This window comes from Miniopterus schreibersii, assembly GCF_964146895.1.
Source record: "Miniopterus schreibersii genome assembly, chromosome: 10".
Classification (NCBI taxonomy): Eukaryota; Metazoa; Chordata; class Mammalia; order Chiroptera; family Miniopteridae; genus Miniopterus; species Miniopterus schreibersii.
The window spans coordinates 79,081,185-79,098,030 of record NC_138110.1 but is presented as its reverse complement, the minus strand read 5'-3'; the positions used below and the strand labels follow the sequence as shown (position 1 = coordinate 79,098,030).

At 39.2% G+C, this 16,846-nt stretch overlaps 1 protein-coding gene across 2 annotated transcripts in view; it reads right to left on the bottom strand.

The window, feature by feature from the left end:
* DOK6 (docking protein 6) overlaps positions 1 to 16,846 on the bottom strand; it is a 183,230-nt gene that overhangs the window by 68,203 nt on the left and 98,181 nt on the right. For both annotated transcript variants that reach the window (XM_081148256.1, XM_081148255.1), the window contains exon 5: positions 10,420 to 10,609. In XM_081148256.1, the coding sequence (XP_081004382.1) occupies positions 10,420 to 10,609 (190 nt within the window). The remainder of the gene's footprint in view (positions 1 to 10,419; positions 10,610 to 16,846) is intronic.

Below are 16,846 nucleotides of genomic sequence, written 5' to 3'. Positions count from 1 at the left end.
GAGATGCTGTCCCCCACCCCCACCCACCCAATTCCTAGAGACCATAAATAAAACACTTGCAAGCATGCTTTTTAAGTGCAAACCAACCAGTCCACAGCCCTCATCTCCAACTACCTGCTTCACTGGGCCCTCACACACCGGGTCACTATTCACCTGCTCTAATCACTCCAGGGCCAGGTAACCACCAACTAGGGGCAGACCCTATGCCCCTATGCCTGATGAAAATTTTCAAACCAGCCAATCCTAAGCCTGCTTACCCTGCTCACAGTTCCTGGTCTCCCAGAGACCAACCCTGGTGCTTCCCCGTGTGCCCCACCCAAGCCACGGAGTGGCCCCTTCCCTTGGGAACTTTGAGTAACAAACCATCTTTTCAGTGGCAATAACCTTCTGATCTGTTGACCTCACCAAACCTAAATAATAGAACCTATTAAAACAATTACCCAGTACTCTAAGTAACATTTTAAAATTTATCAATACTTATTAGGTACAACATGAAATCTATTTCCCATATTTTCTACCGCTTTCATAAAATACTCTTCATTTCTCAAAGCTTATGTTTTACTCACAGAGAAATATATTTTTAAATGAGACAATGAAAATCAATGAATACTTTTACATATTAATCTTTGTATTATTACAAAAGCTTTTTGTAATGAAATATTATATTGTATAGGGATTAATATTCAGAAATCTACATTGGATGCAGAAATATATGGATGCAGAAATATACGGGCTAAATTGAGTCAATTTCTTCGAGGCACAGAAACAGTGAAGGAAAATTTTCTTTAAAACCAGAACTCACAAGTTCATGTAAAGCAAGAAACTAAGCTATGTTTAAAATTCTCAACTGGTGAGTGGGTAAAGAACTTGTAGTACATTCATAGCACAATAAAAAGGAATGAACTCCTCTGTGTGAGACACTATGGAGAATCTGAAAGACTTTATGCTAATTGAAAGTAGCCAGACATGCATTTAAATGACATTCTGGAAAAAAACAAAACTACAGGGATAGAAAATCAGATCAATGTTGGATGGTGGGGTGGATAGTTTTGCTCACTTGGTGTCCATTTGGAAAGGAGGAAGAATTCACAGGTTATTCTTAGCGGAAATAGCAAATTTAAGACACTATTCTAGGGAAAGAATCCTAAGTAACCAGAGGAAGACATTTTGGGCAATTTTGCAGAGAGTCTGTTATCTAAAGCAACTTTGAGTCACTGAAGGCATAATCTGAGGGTCTTCTTTAAATGAAACAACACAGGGACATTCTAAGATAGACTAGTGCAGGGAAAAAATAGGGTGGCTAGAGCAGAGAATCAGCAGAACCCGCACAAATAAAGACAAAACAAAATACAACCCTAGCCCAGCCGGTGTGGCTTAGCGGTTGAGCAACGAGCTATGTGATCCAGGAGATGGAGGTTCGATTCCCAGGCAGGGCACATGCCCAGGTTACGGGCTCAATCCCCAGCAGGGAGCGTGCAGAAGGGAGCTGATCAATGACTCTCATCATTGATGTTTCTCTCTCTCTCCCTCTCCCTTCCTCTCTCTGAAATCAATAAAAACACATTTAAAACAAACAAAAAATACAACCCTAGCTATTTTGGGTTGAGGTTTCACCACTTCCATAGTGAACACAGAAAAACACCATATTAGCACCTTGTTGTGATGCATTTATAGTTTGTCGCTTATAATTATAATAATTGAAGATGGCTGATGCTGAATTGCCCCATGGCTCTCATCCATGGTGCTATTCTCGGTTACATTTCTCCAGGTTACTCCTCAGGGTGGAGCCTTGCACAATAATACAGACTAGGTGGGCCTCACGTAACTGATTCCTCAACAATCTGGAAGGGAGGAAAGGATGCTTCCTCAGGGAGGCGCAACTTCCTCTCCGGGGGCGGAGGGAGTAGTCTAGTTTCCACTCTGGCCTCCCCAGGAGAAAGAAATTAGTTTTGAGCCTGCTAAGCAGGGTTGAAGGAAATACAAACAAATCCATTTGAATAGAGCTGGGACTGGGCTGCCGAAACGATCTTGCTAAAGCATTCCTTTTCCCTGTGACTAGACTTTATATCTCAAATAAATTAGTTAACTCCAGCACAATCACTAACAGGTTTGCGGTCCAGCGCTCTGCTTGAATGAACTGGTTCCTGCCAGCTGCCTTAATAGTGATGCAGTGAATGCAAACACAGTGGCCTCAGAAACCCCGGGCACAGGCGGAGCTGGTTCAGAGGGGTAATGGGAAAGCAAATAGAAAGTCAGTGGGGGCGCGTTCAATGCCCGCATGACCCGCTCACGCCCTGATTCCACTCGCTTCACACACAATCCCTTTACAGAGCAACGGAGCGTGAGTCTGTCAAGCAGAACTCCAGAGAGAGCCCTTTATTTCCAAGACTGCAAGGTTGGAGGAATTCATCACATCTGCAAAGCCAAGTGTCAAAAGTGCTGTTTCTGGTTGCTCAGGCCCGCGGTTAACTATGCACTTGATTGACAGTTCTGCCCCGCAGAACGGGGTGGGGGAGGTGGGGGCGCCCATGCCTTCAGCTCGAAAAGTCCTCAGCACGTGCCGCCTTGTTTCTGATCATGCGGGCCACCTGATTTGTAGTTTCTCTTTTAAAACAGAAAACACTGGTGTCCTTTAAGTTCAAATGCTGCCTTGAATGAAACAGACAGCCACGGGTCTAATTCACAGGAGCTGCGGCTCCCATCTGCTGCGTGCTCACTGCACGCCAGCCACTGGGATCCCATTTAATCCTCAAACAACCCCATGGACTGGGCAAAATTAGCCTCCAGTTTCCAGCTGAGGAAACTGGTGCTCCCGGGAGTGAAGAATCTCATACTAGGGAATCTTAACCCAGAGTGGATTGCCTGTGATTTCATGGTCCCACCGAAGACCACTTCCCTGCACGACCTTAGTGGGAAACGTCCACCGCCATAATGCCGGATGTCAGCTGTAAAGGTTTTCTCACTCCAGGGCTTTCCCCTAAGGAATGGATTTTCTCAATTATATTTGTTACAACCAAAGTAGCAAATAGAAGGAAATATACAAAATAAGTTTCTGGGGCATAATTTCATTTACGCACACGTTATTCACAGCAGACCCTTCCTGATTCACGTAGCCTTGGAGTCATTCTGCGAGCCAATGAAAGAATAATTCAACTCACCTAAGTTCCTTATGTTTTGACAAATATATTCACCACATTTGGGAGGATGTCACTGCATACATAAACTATCATATGAAAATCTTGCTAAATATTCAACGATCAAGATGAATTTCCCTGCAAAATCTCCTCAGCTCTTTTGATCCATCTAGGTGGGATATCGGTGTTAATGAGCATCTATTTAAAACATCTATTTTATTTATTAAGGGACTACTCATTTGTAAGGAACATTAATGGATCATAAATTTTACTGATTCTCTGGCAGCCATTTTTGAGCATAGTGGGGGTGACAGGCCAAAGGGTCAGTTTGTTAAGAGATTTTTACAAGTATCACATTTTATCACAATCAAGAGGCACCAACAAGGCAGGAAGAGGCTGGGCCACCAGCTCCTGGCGCTGGATGTTCACTATCTCCCCAGATATATGAGGTCTCTATGTGAAGAATGCAGCTGGGACACCCAGCAGAGCTTTGAATTAGGAAATACCTTTATTTTATATCTCAAATATCTAGTTTAAGTGGCACTCTCTAGGGAGCTCTGTCTCATAAATCCATAGCTGAGGTCTGTTCACTGTGGGAATCCTAAGCGAGGCGCATCCTGCTACGAGTATCCACAGATGCGGAATCTCCTTCCAGCAATATCATTAGTCTGCTTTCCAGGCGGTCACCCAGCATGTTTATAAGATGAGACCACATCACTTGCTCTTTTTCTGTCCCCCCTTTAGCATTGCTTGGGGGAGAGATGGATCACAGACCAGGTGTGTTAACTCCCTTCTCCACAGTGGGGTACATTGTTGAGTTTATAACTTATTTTTATGACTTTGCTCAGAGCCCTGGTGAAGTTCAGGGCCAAGATCAGCAGTTTAATTCCTATGTGATCCAGGTGTCAGTGTTTCATGGGGAGGTACCAGGACTCCAGCTTAGGCTGCCATCTCGGGAGTGAGTGTTTTTTAATTCCATTTGGAAAGGAAGGGGTGAGAAACAGGTAGATACGTTTAGACAAGTACAGAGCACCTGCCTTGGGGGAAATACTTCAACAGATACAAGAGTAAGCAGGTACAGATCCAGGTTTTTGAGGGGCCCAAAGTTTATACAGTTTTGGAGGCTTTTACTTTAACAAGAAATATGGAAAAATATTTTATCTGTGCAACATGGCAAAAATATCGATCATGCATTTCAATATTGAGGTGGCAAGGGCCCCTTTTATTAGAGAGGGCTCCTCACGCCATGTAGCTCATTAGCATCTCAGTAAATCTGCCTATAGGTGAATCTGATACTTGTTCCAAAAGAATTGCATACAATAGTCACAGAGCTCTGGGAAACACCTAAAATAAGTAGAAGAAATGATTGTGCCTTAAAAGATTTTTAGGTTGAGGTAAAACAGAAACAAATATATACAAAATATGTAGAGAATAAAGCCATGGACATTTGCACAGGGTCTACTCTGTAAGCACCTTATTGTATATCTGGAGCATTCAAAATAACATCAAAGTAAATATAATACCCACCACCTTAAAGACAGACACCAGAGTAAAGAGTAGCTCCCCCTTATCCCTCCAAGACCCCGGTGGATGCCTGAAACCACACATAGTACTGGACCCTACAGATGCCTTTTTCTATACATATATTCCTATGATAAAGTGTAATTATAAATTAACCACAGTAAGAGATTAACAATGATAACTAATAAAAAGAGAGAACTATTAGAACAATAGATCATATTAAACGTATGTGAATGCCTACTCCTGAATTTCAACCCAATCTTTCACCCCTTCAGTATTCTATGTTACAGTAAATGGCCCCTATATTTTTCTGGTTGCTTGGACCAATTCTTGAAGTCATACATGATTATTAATATATTTTTCTCGCTTTTCACATCTAGCATCTCTTGCCCAGATTATTGTTACAGGATCCTAACTGCTCTTGCTTCTGTCCTTACCTCCTACAGTCTTGTTTCCATACGGTATCCAGAGAACGGTGAGACTGCATCACACTCGGCCTATGTGCCCCAATGGCTTCCCATTCCATTCAAAGTAAAAACCCAAATCCTTCATCTGACCTAAAAGATGCTACTTAATTTGTATACTAATTTGTTTATTTTTTTACTTTCTTGCCTAAAGGGCTTATAAGCATCACGAAGGCAGGAATTTTTGTTTCCTGAGTTATCCCAACCACCTAGGACAATGCCTAGAATATAATATGAATTCCATAATTACCATATTTTGTCAGATATAAAGCACCAAAGATTATTAGACCCATCCTCATTTTATATACCACTGTGGGAAAATGTGCCAATTATACGATTATACAAAGTTTTCTTTACCACTTACATTTTTTGTATGTGTTGAAAGGCTCACGCTCACTTATCATGGATGATAGCATATTACTCTCATCCATGCAGAAAATATCAGTAAAATAAGGGAAGGAATGGTTAAAATGTTCACACAGACAGAGTCCAACTCTTGTGAATCGACCTAGAGTTATCAATGTCCTTTGTCTTTTCTCAAAAGACCATTTCACTCGCCACCAGAGTTAGTGCTACCGATTTCTTCATTAAAGAGTATGCTGATTTTGACTTTCAGATTTTCTTCCAAAGCACTAAAATATCTTCTTTAAGTTTTATGCTTGTTGGTGCATACTTTGTCTACCAGAAGGTGTTCATAATGAGTTTATAGACAGCACCCCGGACTCACTTTCCTTTCCCAAATGGTTCTAAACAGTTTCTTGACTAAGACAATGAAGAGTTGCAATTAAGCTGAAATATAATTAAGCTCAAGAAGGGAAGCACAAACGTTGCACTAACATCAGTGGAAGAGAAAAACATGAGCATCTATGACCAAGGCTGGGCACACGCAGGCAAGTGGGGACTACATCACTATGACCGGCCCGGCGGCAACCAGTGATCGATGCCATTCAAGATAAGGTGTCATGATAGCCACAAAATATACCCCTGCTTCAGGAATGTGGAAATATGTGTATCTTTTGAATGAACCCATCAGCAGTTAATAGATGAATGCTTCAACTGTTCTAAGAAAGCCAGACAAGAGTAGTCTCCTGTGAGCTGTCTTGGTGGTGTAGGTGGTGACCTGCCACCACTCTGAGAAGATCAAACCAGAGCTTCACATCTCTCTCCATTGATTTTTATCTCTTTGATTCTGGCAATCATTCCTTGATTTAATGACTATTACTAAAGTTTAGAAACTTTCTTAAGGAGAATGAAAAAAACCTAAAAGGAAGGCCAAACTGGTATTAGGATCCCTGGGGACCAATTAGTGAAAAGCAATTCACGCTCAAGTATGTGTGGGTTCAATAAAAATGTATTGAACTTTAAAGTTAATGGAGCAAAAATTAAGATCAGAGCCTCCATTTCTTGGTAAGAACAGTTTCCTAAGTCATTTAATTAATGTTTTATCCTAGGGGAAAAAATGAGTCCCAGTATTATAGTAGCAAGAGGTTTACCAAATTAGACACAGGACTGAAAAAGAAAGGCTAAAAGGCTTTGTCTTAGCATTACTTTTGGAATTACAGAAAAAAAGTATTTTGATATATCCAATTTTATTACTTTCTAGGGCATGCAGTAAATATAAGTAAACGGCTGAAAATTGCTACCAAATGATATGTCTGTGCAAAGAGCTTTTACTTCTATGACTCAAGTGTGGAGAAAGCCTTCTGTCCTTGGCTTCCTTTAACCAGACCCCATTTACTGAATTATCTTCCAAAGGTCCCATCACCCAAGACCATCATATTGGGCGTGAGAGCTTCAACATATGAATCTGGGGGTAGACATAATTTAGTACATAGCAGTGAGGGAAGAACTCAAGTTCGTTTTCTCCCTTGTGGGTACCCAGTCATTCGAGTGCCATTGTTTCTTTTCCACATTAATATCCTCGGCATATTTTAAAAATAAAGGGCTCCTTGTGCAGGTGTCTATTTTTGAAAGCTTCATCCTGTCCTGCTGATTGCTAGATCTACCCTATGTCGACACCGTGCTGTCTGGATTATTTAGCTTTCTAGCAAGTCTTAAAATCAGGGAGTGCAAATCCATCAGGCAAGTTCTTTTCCAAATTGTTTTAGCTATTTTGGGTCTTCTGCATTTCTGTATATATTTTAGACTCAGCTGTCATTTACTTCAGAAAAGTCAGCTGGTATTTTTATTGTGATTACATTGAGTCTATAAATTGACTCGGAGGATTCTCATCTTAACAATATAGAGTCTTCGAATTCATGAATGTGGTACATATCTCCATTATTTTGGTCTTTAATTTCCCTCAGTCATATTTTATAGTTTTCAATATACAGCTCTATCACATATTTTGTTAAGTCAACCTATATTTATTTCACATTTTGATGACATTATAAGAGGTATTTTTAAAAATTTTCCTTCCAATTATTCATAGACTATATATAAAATAAAGTTGAATTTAAAATTGATCCTATGTGCTGAAATCTTGCTAAATTCAATTCTAAGTTCTGACAGCTTTTTGTTAAGATTCCTTCAGATTTTTTCCCCTTAATATTTTAAGGGTAAAAAAATTTGATTTTCATTGCTCTACACTCTGATTTCTCCACAGGCAATAATACTGGAGTGTAAATTCATTCCAAAGAATTGCACATGGTTAATTAGAGAGTTCTTGTATATCTGCTGATTCTTCGATGAAATAGGCACCTACTACCTCAGAAATGTTGCTTCAAGCACCAGGTCGTATGAGGACAGCCACTCTTTGCCCTGTGTCTGTACTCCAGTGTCTTGTTGCACCTTTTCCCAGTCTCTCCTGGCCTCCAATTCCTGACTCATAAGGGGGAGCACCGACTTCCGATTCTAGACTTTGAGTTTATAATGATCCTTCCAGCATTGAATGCAAGCTTCTCCCAAGCTTTCTGCTTGGCTTCTCTCTTCACACCTCCCATGTTTTTGGCTAAGGATATATCTTAGCAGAGCTCTGTAGGAAGAGAACTCTTCAGACGTAAGCAGAAGCTTCATTCAGAAGCTGGAAAAGGGCAAGTTATGTAATTTCTGATAAAGAATAGGAAATTGTGATTCCTCAGTGCCCGCTATGTGACAGTACTGTGATGTGTGCTTTATATTCACCGACTCACTCACCCTCTCCACACACACCTACGAAGCAGAGATCATAATTCTCCTGGTGTAAAGAAGGAAACTGAAGGCCGAGGGGTTGAATTGTTAACAGTGACAGAGCTGCGATACGTCTAGTTTTCCCTGATTCCAAGGGCATGTAGGAGTGTGGGTGTCAACACAGTTTCTAGACATTAAAATATTTGTTCTTTAAGAAGTTTTTCTGGCAAACAACAACAAAGAAAGATTACCTTCTAAACCAAAAGAACAAGCAAGAAGGAAAACCAAACCAAACAGAAAAACCTTGAGGATTATGGACATTACCTATTCTGATATATTTATATTTTTTCATGCATCTTAAAATTATTAAAATAATCAAGATCATAGAAATCCAATTCATACTGAATGTCAAGCCAAATTGCACATCAAATAATTTGATGTTTTGGTTGAGACATCAATTTTGAAACCTGTGGTGAGCTAGTATGTGCGCCTTAAAGACTTTGAAAGAACAAAGTAAAAACTAATGTGGACAGGTATAAATGACGTGAAAATTCTGCATAAATACTATAAAAGAAAAAAACCACTTGTTTTTGAAAGTCCTGAGACACCTACTGACATGAGGAAACAGACAAGTTAATTAAATTGCTCTACATAAAAAGAGGAAAATGGGATACCCAGGAGAAAGATGCAGGCAAGGGGACCCTGGAGGTAGTGATGCTAAATAATAAAAAATAAACCATGCCCACTCTCTCTCTCTCTCTCCACACACACACACACACACACACACACACACACACACACACACTCTAACTTTTAAGTCCAGAAAAACAAATGTGTTATATAAATTTTAGGTGAGCAAATCCCTAACCTGTAACCCCTTTTTCAAAACTATGTAATTTATAAAATAGTGTGCATATCTGAAAATATTCATTTTCTTATGAGAATTTTTATTTCCTAGTAGGTATCTACAATGTGATTAAAATTACACTGTCAATATCTAGGCAGACAGACAGTTGAGTGAACTCAGAGCCGCTAAGTAAACCCAGGACTGGAGGCTTTTCGGGAAATCAGTGTGATCGAGACGTTAATATTACCCTCATGCAAAAGACCTCCAGACTCATAAAATGATTTCTACTCAGATTGTTTTTCTCCCCCTTGAAAGGTTAAAAGACATCTGGTCTACCCCAGATGGATAGTATTAGAATCTGACTTTGAATAAGTACTTAAGAGTTTTGTATGAAGAAACTACTGAAATTAAAATTGCTACATCAAGCGCAACAAACCTTCACTATCATTACCTTATAATACCACAAATTCATTTTCGGAATGTGATGAATCGCATCTCCAGTGCAAACACTGATACATTAAACATCCTTCATACAGAATCCTCAAACCCAGATCTGGTCTTGGAGGCATGATAACAGTATCACAAAGGGCCACAGCATAAACACATTAATTTAGCTGGTTGAAGTTCATGACTAAACCTTGTCTGTGAGCAATGATTGTGAAGCAAGCATTCATTTCCAACATTTATGGATTCCAGTTATATGCTGTGGTCAGGAAACCAATGTATTTGCCTTGACGTCCTAAGTTTAAAATCTGAGTTACCCATTCCATAAATTATGCATTTGCCAATATGTATTCAGTCATTCTGAATTAATATTTATACTTAACTAATGTTATGAACATAAACACCTGGATAAATGAATACCCATTAACTTATTTTAAACCTAAAAAATAATATTTAAACATTTTATATAAACCTTCTTTCAAAACTGTTTGCTTATAAAACACTCACAAAATAATGCCGGCAAGGACATGTTGAATTTTATAAGAATCCTGTTGTGCTAAAAATATAGTAGGATACAGGAGAATATTGTAATAGTATAGCAAACTGTAGTATTAGTTTGCAATACTAATCATGCAAAATAGTATTGCATGATTAACATACTTATGCAGCCAGTTTGATGCCAGCCTGAGACTGAAATGATTTTGAATAGGGTAATTAACCTAACCATAGAATTAACACAATTTTATTCAATTATAAGCAAGAATCTGGAGAAATGATGTGCTGGGTAAGCTCTACCCTTTAAAAAAATAGCGGTCACCCCGGGCACTGGTGGACGGAACCTTCCCCTCTGGAGTCAACCTGTCACACACCTCCCAGGCTTGGTCCTGCACTTAGGGCTTACCTTCCTGACTCAAAGGTGAACCACGTGGAGTCCCGCCCGTATCTCCTCAGGGAGCTGAGAGGCCACATCACCAGTTTGACCTTGGCATTGTGGATATCCCAGAGATAGATATTCTCATGAGTGATCTGCATCGTGCATTCGCCGTAAATATCCAGATTTGGTGTAGGCATCAGGTACACATTGAACCGCTCTGCAAAGAAACAAAGAATGGAGAAAAGAGGTGACTGTGGCGGCATGGGATTGACTTGTCTACCTACCTACAGTCCTCAGAAAGTGGTCCCGTGGCCCTGGGGGGCATCCAGATACACTGCAAAACATGACTTTTTCCATATGGTGTATGAAAAAAGGAGTTCAAGTATGCTTAATCATTAATTAACTCAGTCACTCTACAGCTTTTTGTTGCATGCACTCTCTGTGGTGGGGATGAAATGGTTAAACTGTATACTGGAGAGAAGGGTAAGAAGCTAAGTGGTTTCAGCGCGAAGGGTGCTTCCTGCCTGCTTCCCCACACTCCTTAAGTGGCTATCATATACTCAGATCCTGAGAGGGGTGTCTTACTTCGTTTAAGCGAGAATGTGCTCGTTTTCACCTCTGCGGCATGAAGCATGCAGTGCACACTCCGACGGCTCTCAAAACACACTGTGCTCACTGTCAGTCTCAGATCATTGCAGGTATTCAGATAATTGCAGAACTTCAGATGCGGTTTTGGTAAGCAAAACCAAAAAGACACAACTGCTTTCATTCCTGGATAGTTTATAGTTGAAACCTGATTATTAGGCAATCATCCCAAATCTAGCTTTATAAATTTGTGTGTGTCTTAAAGGCGACCACAAAATTCTGCAGCCTCTGGTCCCCCATTTAAATGCATTATATGCACTTTATTTTGAAAAATAAGGTTAGTTCCTAAGTTCCAGGAAGGGAAGACCTTGAGATGACCTCTAAGGTATCCTATAAAACATCCCGTTCCTGCCACCAGAGACTTGGTTTAAAGTAAGTGGTCAATAAATATGGTTAACTATGAATAAAACAGGTATTGCCATAATAAACACGGGCTGCAAGAACTGAGGGATTACAAACAAGTAATGCGTCGCGATAACCAGAACTGTAAGAATTACCGGCAGATAAATCTTTATGAGTCTAAATTTAATTATGAATTGCATCAAAGGCAGTGCTGTTGAATAGTTACTGTGAAAGGCATAATGGGGCAGCTGCCCTTGGAAGAAGATGGGGATGTTTAGGGTGGACTCTCACCCGTCAGGAAACCTCGATTAAACACTGACGTTTGCTTGTACCGAGCCGGCATTGTCTGTATAACAGAAAGAATCTTTTCGGTGGCAGGTATTTTGCAGAATAAGGATTTGTTGATGTAAAAAAAAAAAATCAGATTCCAAATGGGTTACATTTACTTTAAGCATGACAGCTTGAAATTTAGTAACCATATGAACAATATTCATGATCAAGTGTCTAGATATTTTTTATGAAAATAAAGATTCAATTTTTTTATTTAGATTATCAACTTATAGAACTAATATGTATATGATTTCACATTCATTTCCTAAAGAGCGGACTACATGACATAAATTCTATAGCTGAAAAAAGGAACATTGCCCTATTAATTACCTGCAATAAAAAGCACACACACACACACACACACACACACACATTCCATAAATGCTAAAATTCTTATGTGAAACCAAGTAAGGTATCACCATTTAGCATTAAAAACATCACTCACATTCCCATCACAATTCCCACACCAATGGGGTTACGAGGAGTACATCAAAGGGGCATGATCTCATATAAGAGTAGAAATGAAACTTGGACCAAACAGAGTGACTCAGGAATACAGGTAGTGCCCAAACAGCAGTCTTCTTTCCTTTGGTCAAGACCCTTTGGATGAAGTCCAGCTTTTACATTTGGAACAAATGATGTGCCCGTGGCATCTGTTGTGCGTGGGGAAAATACTGTTATAAAAATGGAAAGTAAAACATTCCTCCAAATTCCTTCCTTTCCATCACTTCCAGAGTCTGAAGACAGCAACCAAAGAATTATTGCCCAAATGCCAAGAAATAACAACACTTCTTCCAAAATACTGAACTAAATGAACATCATTAACCAATTTTACTACTGCTTAGGGCCGCAGTGACCCTTGATATTCACACCCACAGTTTGATATTTGAAAGAAAAGACAGCTGTAAAAAAATAACCCTGACATTGAGTGGCCCTCAGGCGATGGTACATGAAACATCGCAGAGGACTCAGGAGAACCATATTTCCATGAAATGTCTGCGTGCTCTAATGTTAGCAGGTAAAACCCAGCAATAAATGAAGACAGAAAGAGGGCAATAATCACAGTGGACATAGGAGAAAGCTGGAAAATAACAAATAAGTGGATTTAGTAAGATTCACATAATATAGGGCTCTAGATATTTACAAGCAAGTACAAAGTGGCTGAATAACTTGCCCCGAAGGAGTCCTTCCACAGCCAGCTCCAGGCAACACGGTACAGGTGCAAAGTACCTTCCCCTCGCCTGCCTTCAAATTTCCCGGTCTTCACACACTTTGTTACCTAGCAACTCAAATTAACCCCTTCTTGATACTGTTTAGAATGCTCCAATCTTCCTTTTAATGCTATTTCTTGCATCTTATGAAAAAATTATCCTAAAACATTTTAGTTTCAATTTTTAAATATTCAATCCATCTTCCCCTAATGGCTGATTTCCAAGGATTTGAGATTCAATGAAAAACGAGACTAATGTAACCCCGTAGAAAGCTGGGCACATAGAGATGAGGGCAGCACATCTATTACCTAGTAAATTGTACTTCCTCCAGTTCCATCATAATGGAAGCAAGTTTTCCTCAGTTGCTATGAATAATGTACTTTATGCCCTTAGTAACGTAAAGCGGGTGTTTTGCTCAAATTCGTTATGGTTTCCATTGTAAAGACCATTTCAACGTGGCATAGTTAAAACTGGTTCCCCTAAAATGACCTTTAAAAATTTTTGCCTTTGTGAAATAATTTTATCAGGCAGGTGTTTAAACATCTCTCTAATCATGTCACTTTCTTATTATGAACCTACATTTGGTTTTTACTTCCTAGAGCACCAGTTTTCAGGTTTCCATGTGCATCAAAATGACCTAAAGGGCCTGTTTAGACACAGATGGCTGGGCGTCCACCATCCATCCAGACTGGGGCTGGATAATTTACATTTCTGCTTGTTCCTGGGGTAGGGAGTGGGAAAGCTGCTGCTCTGGGGACCACACTTTGGGAACTGCTGATCTGTGAGACTCTTCTTAGAATATTGCCAGGAAGCAGTAGCATTAGAGAAACCATGAGGAATACTTTTGAAAAGTGATGCTATTCGAAACTGTTCTCTTATCTCTGCTCAAATAAATTATTCTCATCTTAATTGACTCATGACTATATCAAGATATGTCAGTGGAACAAAAGAATGGAGAGAGGCAAGGAAAGAACAGAGGTGGATACAAGATTCGGTCTCCAATTCATCAAGATATGTATATTTCAACTATTTTCTTTCAAGACAATCAACAAAAACAATAAAAACATTATAAAGGAGCACTCACAGCATATTTCCATTATCAAAAAAAAAAATAGAAAGGAGATTCGTTCTCTAAATAAAGATAATAATCTGAAACATGAATAAAAATTCTAATAATATGAAGTCTTGTGAAGACCACTGAATGTGTGAAAAAATAAATTTTTGAAAGGTTATGTAAAAAACACATTAGATTAAAATATATTCACATATATAAACTATAAAATCCTACAGTGAAAAAAATCCTAAGTGTATTGTCCATAAAATAGTATTTTGGTAAAACTTATAATGGCTGAAATATGAGAAAACATAGTTTTATTTTAAATGGCCAAAAACAATAACAAAGTAGAATATTTATTAAACTGATGTCCCACAAAGAACGTAGCTGAATCTGCAGTTGCATTTACAAGGGCATTTTTACACCAGGGCTGGATTAAGAGGTTGAATGAAATAGATGGAGCCTCAGAAACCAGGGACGCAGGGTTACAGTCACAACCCCAAGAGCAGTCTCGAGGGGACTACAAAACAGGGTGCAGTGAAATTGAATTGGATAAGGTCTGGTGAGAAAGGGTAGCTACACTCAGGAGCAATCGCCCAGGGAAAGGAACAGTGAGACCCAAGCTAATGTGTAGGAGACCAAATGGGCCTTCAGCCCTGAGAGGGACAAAACCTTCCTTGCTCAGCCACCGAGATTTTAAATAGATCAAGTTTAGGGCAGGGACTGATTCTAAGTTCAGTGATGAGCTTGGAGGGCAGGTGGAGGTAAGTGGGGCGTGTCCTTCCTGCTGTAGCAGGAAGCAGAGGATAGGAGATGGGGTTTCTGACATGAAGCAAAACCTCCATCCAGTGAGTAGAAATAAACAAAAGACAAAAGTATGATGGGCTCTTTGGCCAGTTTCTTGATATTGGAGACAGTTTCTTACCAATATTGAATATTGCAATCATGAACCTGTTTACTGCTTCATGTATTTAGATTTCTTTTAATGTCTTTCAGTAATATTGAGTTTTTAGTGTAGAGATATGGTTATATACTTTGATAAGTTTATCTCTGAGTATGTGATTTTTGATGATATCATAAAGGATATTTTTATATTTCATTTTGCAAATGTTTAGTTTATTGCTAATATGCGTATAATTATATAGATTATAATATATAACATATATATGCAAATTTTTGCATATTAACTTTTTATTCTGCAACATCCCTGAATTTACTTAGTTGTAGTTGCTTTCTCATAAATTTCTTGGGGTTTTTCAGCTACAGAATCCAAGCTTATTATTAATTTTTATGATTTTCTTTTCTTGTCATATTACACAAATTGGGACCTTAAGTAGAATATTGACTAGAAGTGGTGAGAGAGGGTGTCTTAGCTTATTTCCAATCACATGAGAATAGCATTCAGTATTTTACCTCCAAGAATGATATTTTTTGAAGATTTTTCATTGCTGTCCTATATCAGTTTGAGAAAGTCCTATTCCTAGGTTTTTGAGAGTTGTTTTCATAAATGCATGTTATACTTTTAAAACCGGATGGCTTAAAACAGCAGAAAATTAGTATCTCATGGTTCTAGATGCGAAAGTCTGAAATGAGGCATTGGCAGGGCTGTGCTCTCTAGGGGGCTCCAGAGGGAGAATCCTTCCTGGTCTCTTCTAGCTTCTGTGTTTGCCAGCAACCTGTGTCCTGTAGATGCCTCACTCCCATCGCACGGCCCTGTTCTCTCCATGTGTCTTTACATCATCATTCCTCTGTGCATGTCTGTCTCTGTCTCCAAATTTCCCCTCTTTATAAGGACACGGTGAATGTCATATTGGATTAGGGCTCATTCGAATGATGACATTTAAACTTGGTTATCTCTTTTATAAAGACCCTATTCCCAATAAGGTCACCTTTTAAGGTTACTGTGGGCTGCCTTAATTACTACTAATAGATATGAAGATTCTGGAAGTCATAAGAATTTAAAGTTTAAAATGAGTACTTAATGTATACTTTCTTGCGCCAGTGTTATCTGAAGTCTAAGGATAGTCTGTGTGTGCGTGTGTGTGCCCGCTTGCTCGCTTGCTTCTGTTTGCTTACTTTTTCCTGTACTGCATGAGATTCTGAGTCCATATAAAAACAGCTGGCAGCATTAGATAAAGATGATTAGGGCAAAGAATTTAATCGATAACTACTTTTATCTCAGCAACACACATTACACCTTTAAAAATTACTTGCACAAATGTTCGTTCTCAGCTAGTCTCAGAGTAAATAAGATCAAGCGGTCTGAAGAGTCAGAAAAGCAGCAGAGGAAAAGTAGCAAATCTGAATGTCAAAAAAATGTGGTGGTCAAGGCTGAGTGGTGTGTTTCCTTGATGACAGGGTACCACAAGATCACCACAAGCCACAAGAATGCAATTTGAAACATCAATTCTGCACACGTAGGCCGCTTATCGCTCAGGAGAAACTTTAAACAAAACCCAAGCACATCATCAATAAAATAGTAAAATAATGTTTCCGATGAAGAGTAAAATATAATTTTGTACTAAAATGCCCTAAGAAAAAACCCCCCTGAATCTGTAATGATAACTATTTCATAAAGGATTTATTCTAATTTGTACATGTTAATGACTTCCAACACATCTTGGGAAGTTAAGAATTTTGTTTATGTTAAGAGGTTTTATGCTTGAAGGTGCTGGAATAGTGAACAGAAGCCGTGAGGGTGGGGCCCTCAGAATGGGATTAGTGCCCTTGTAAGAAGAAACACAAGAGAACTTTCTCTCTCTCTCTCTCTCAACCGTGAGGGATCACAGCAAGAAGGTGGTTGTCAAGCCAAAAAAAGGGTCTTACCAGACACAGACCTTTCTGGAACTTTAACCTTGGACTTCCAGCCTCT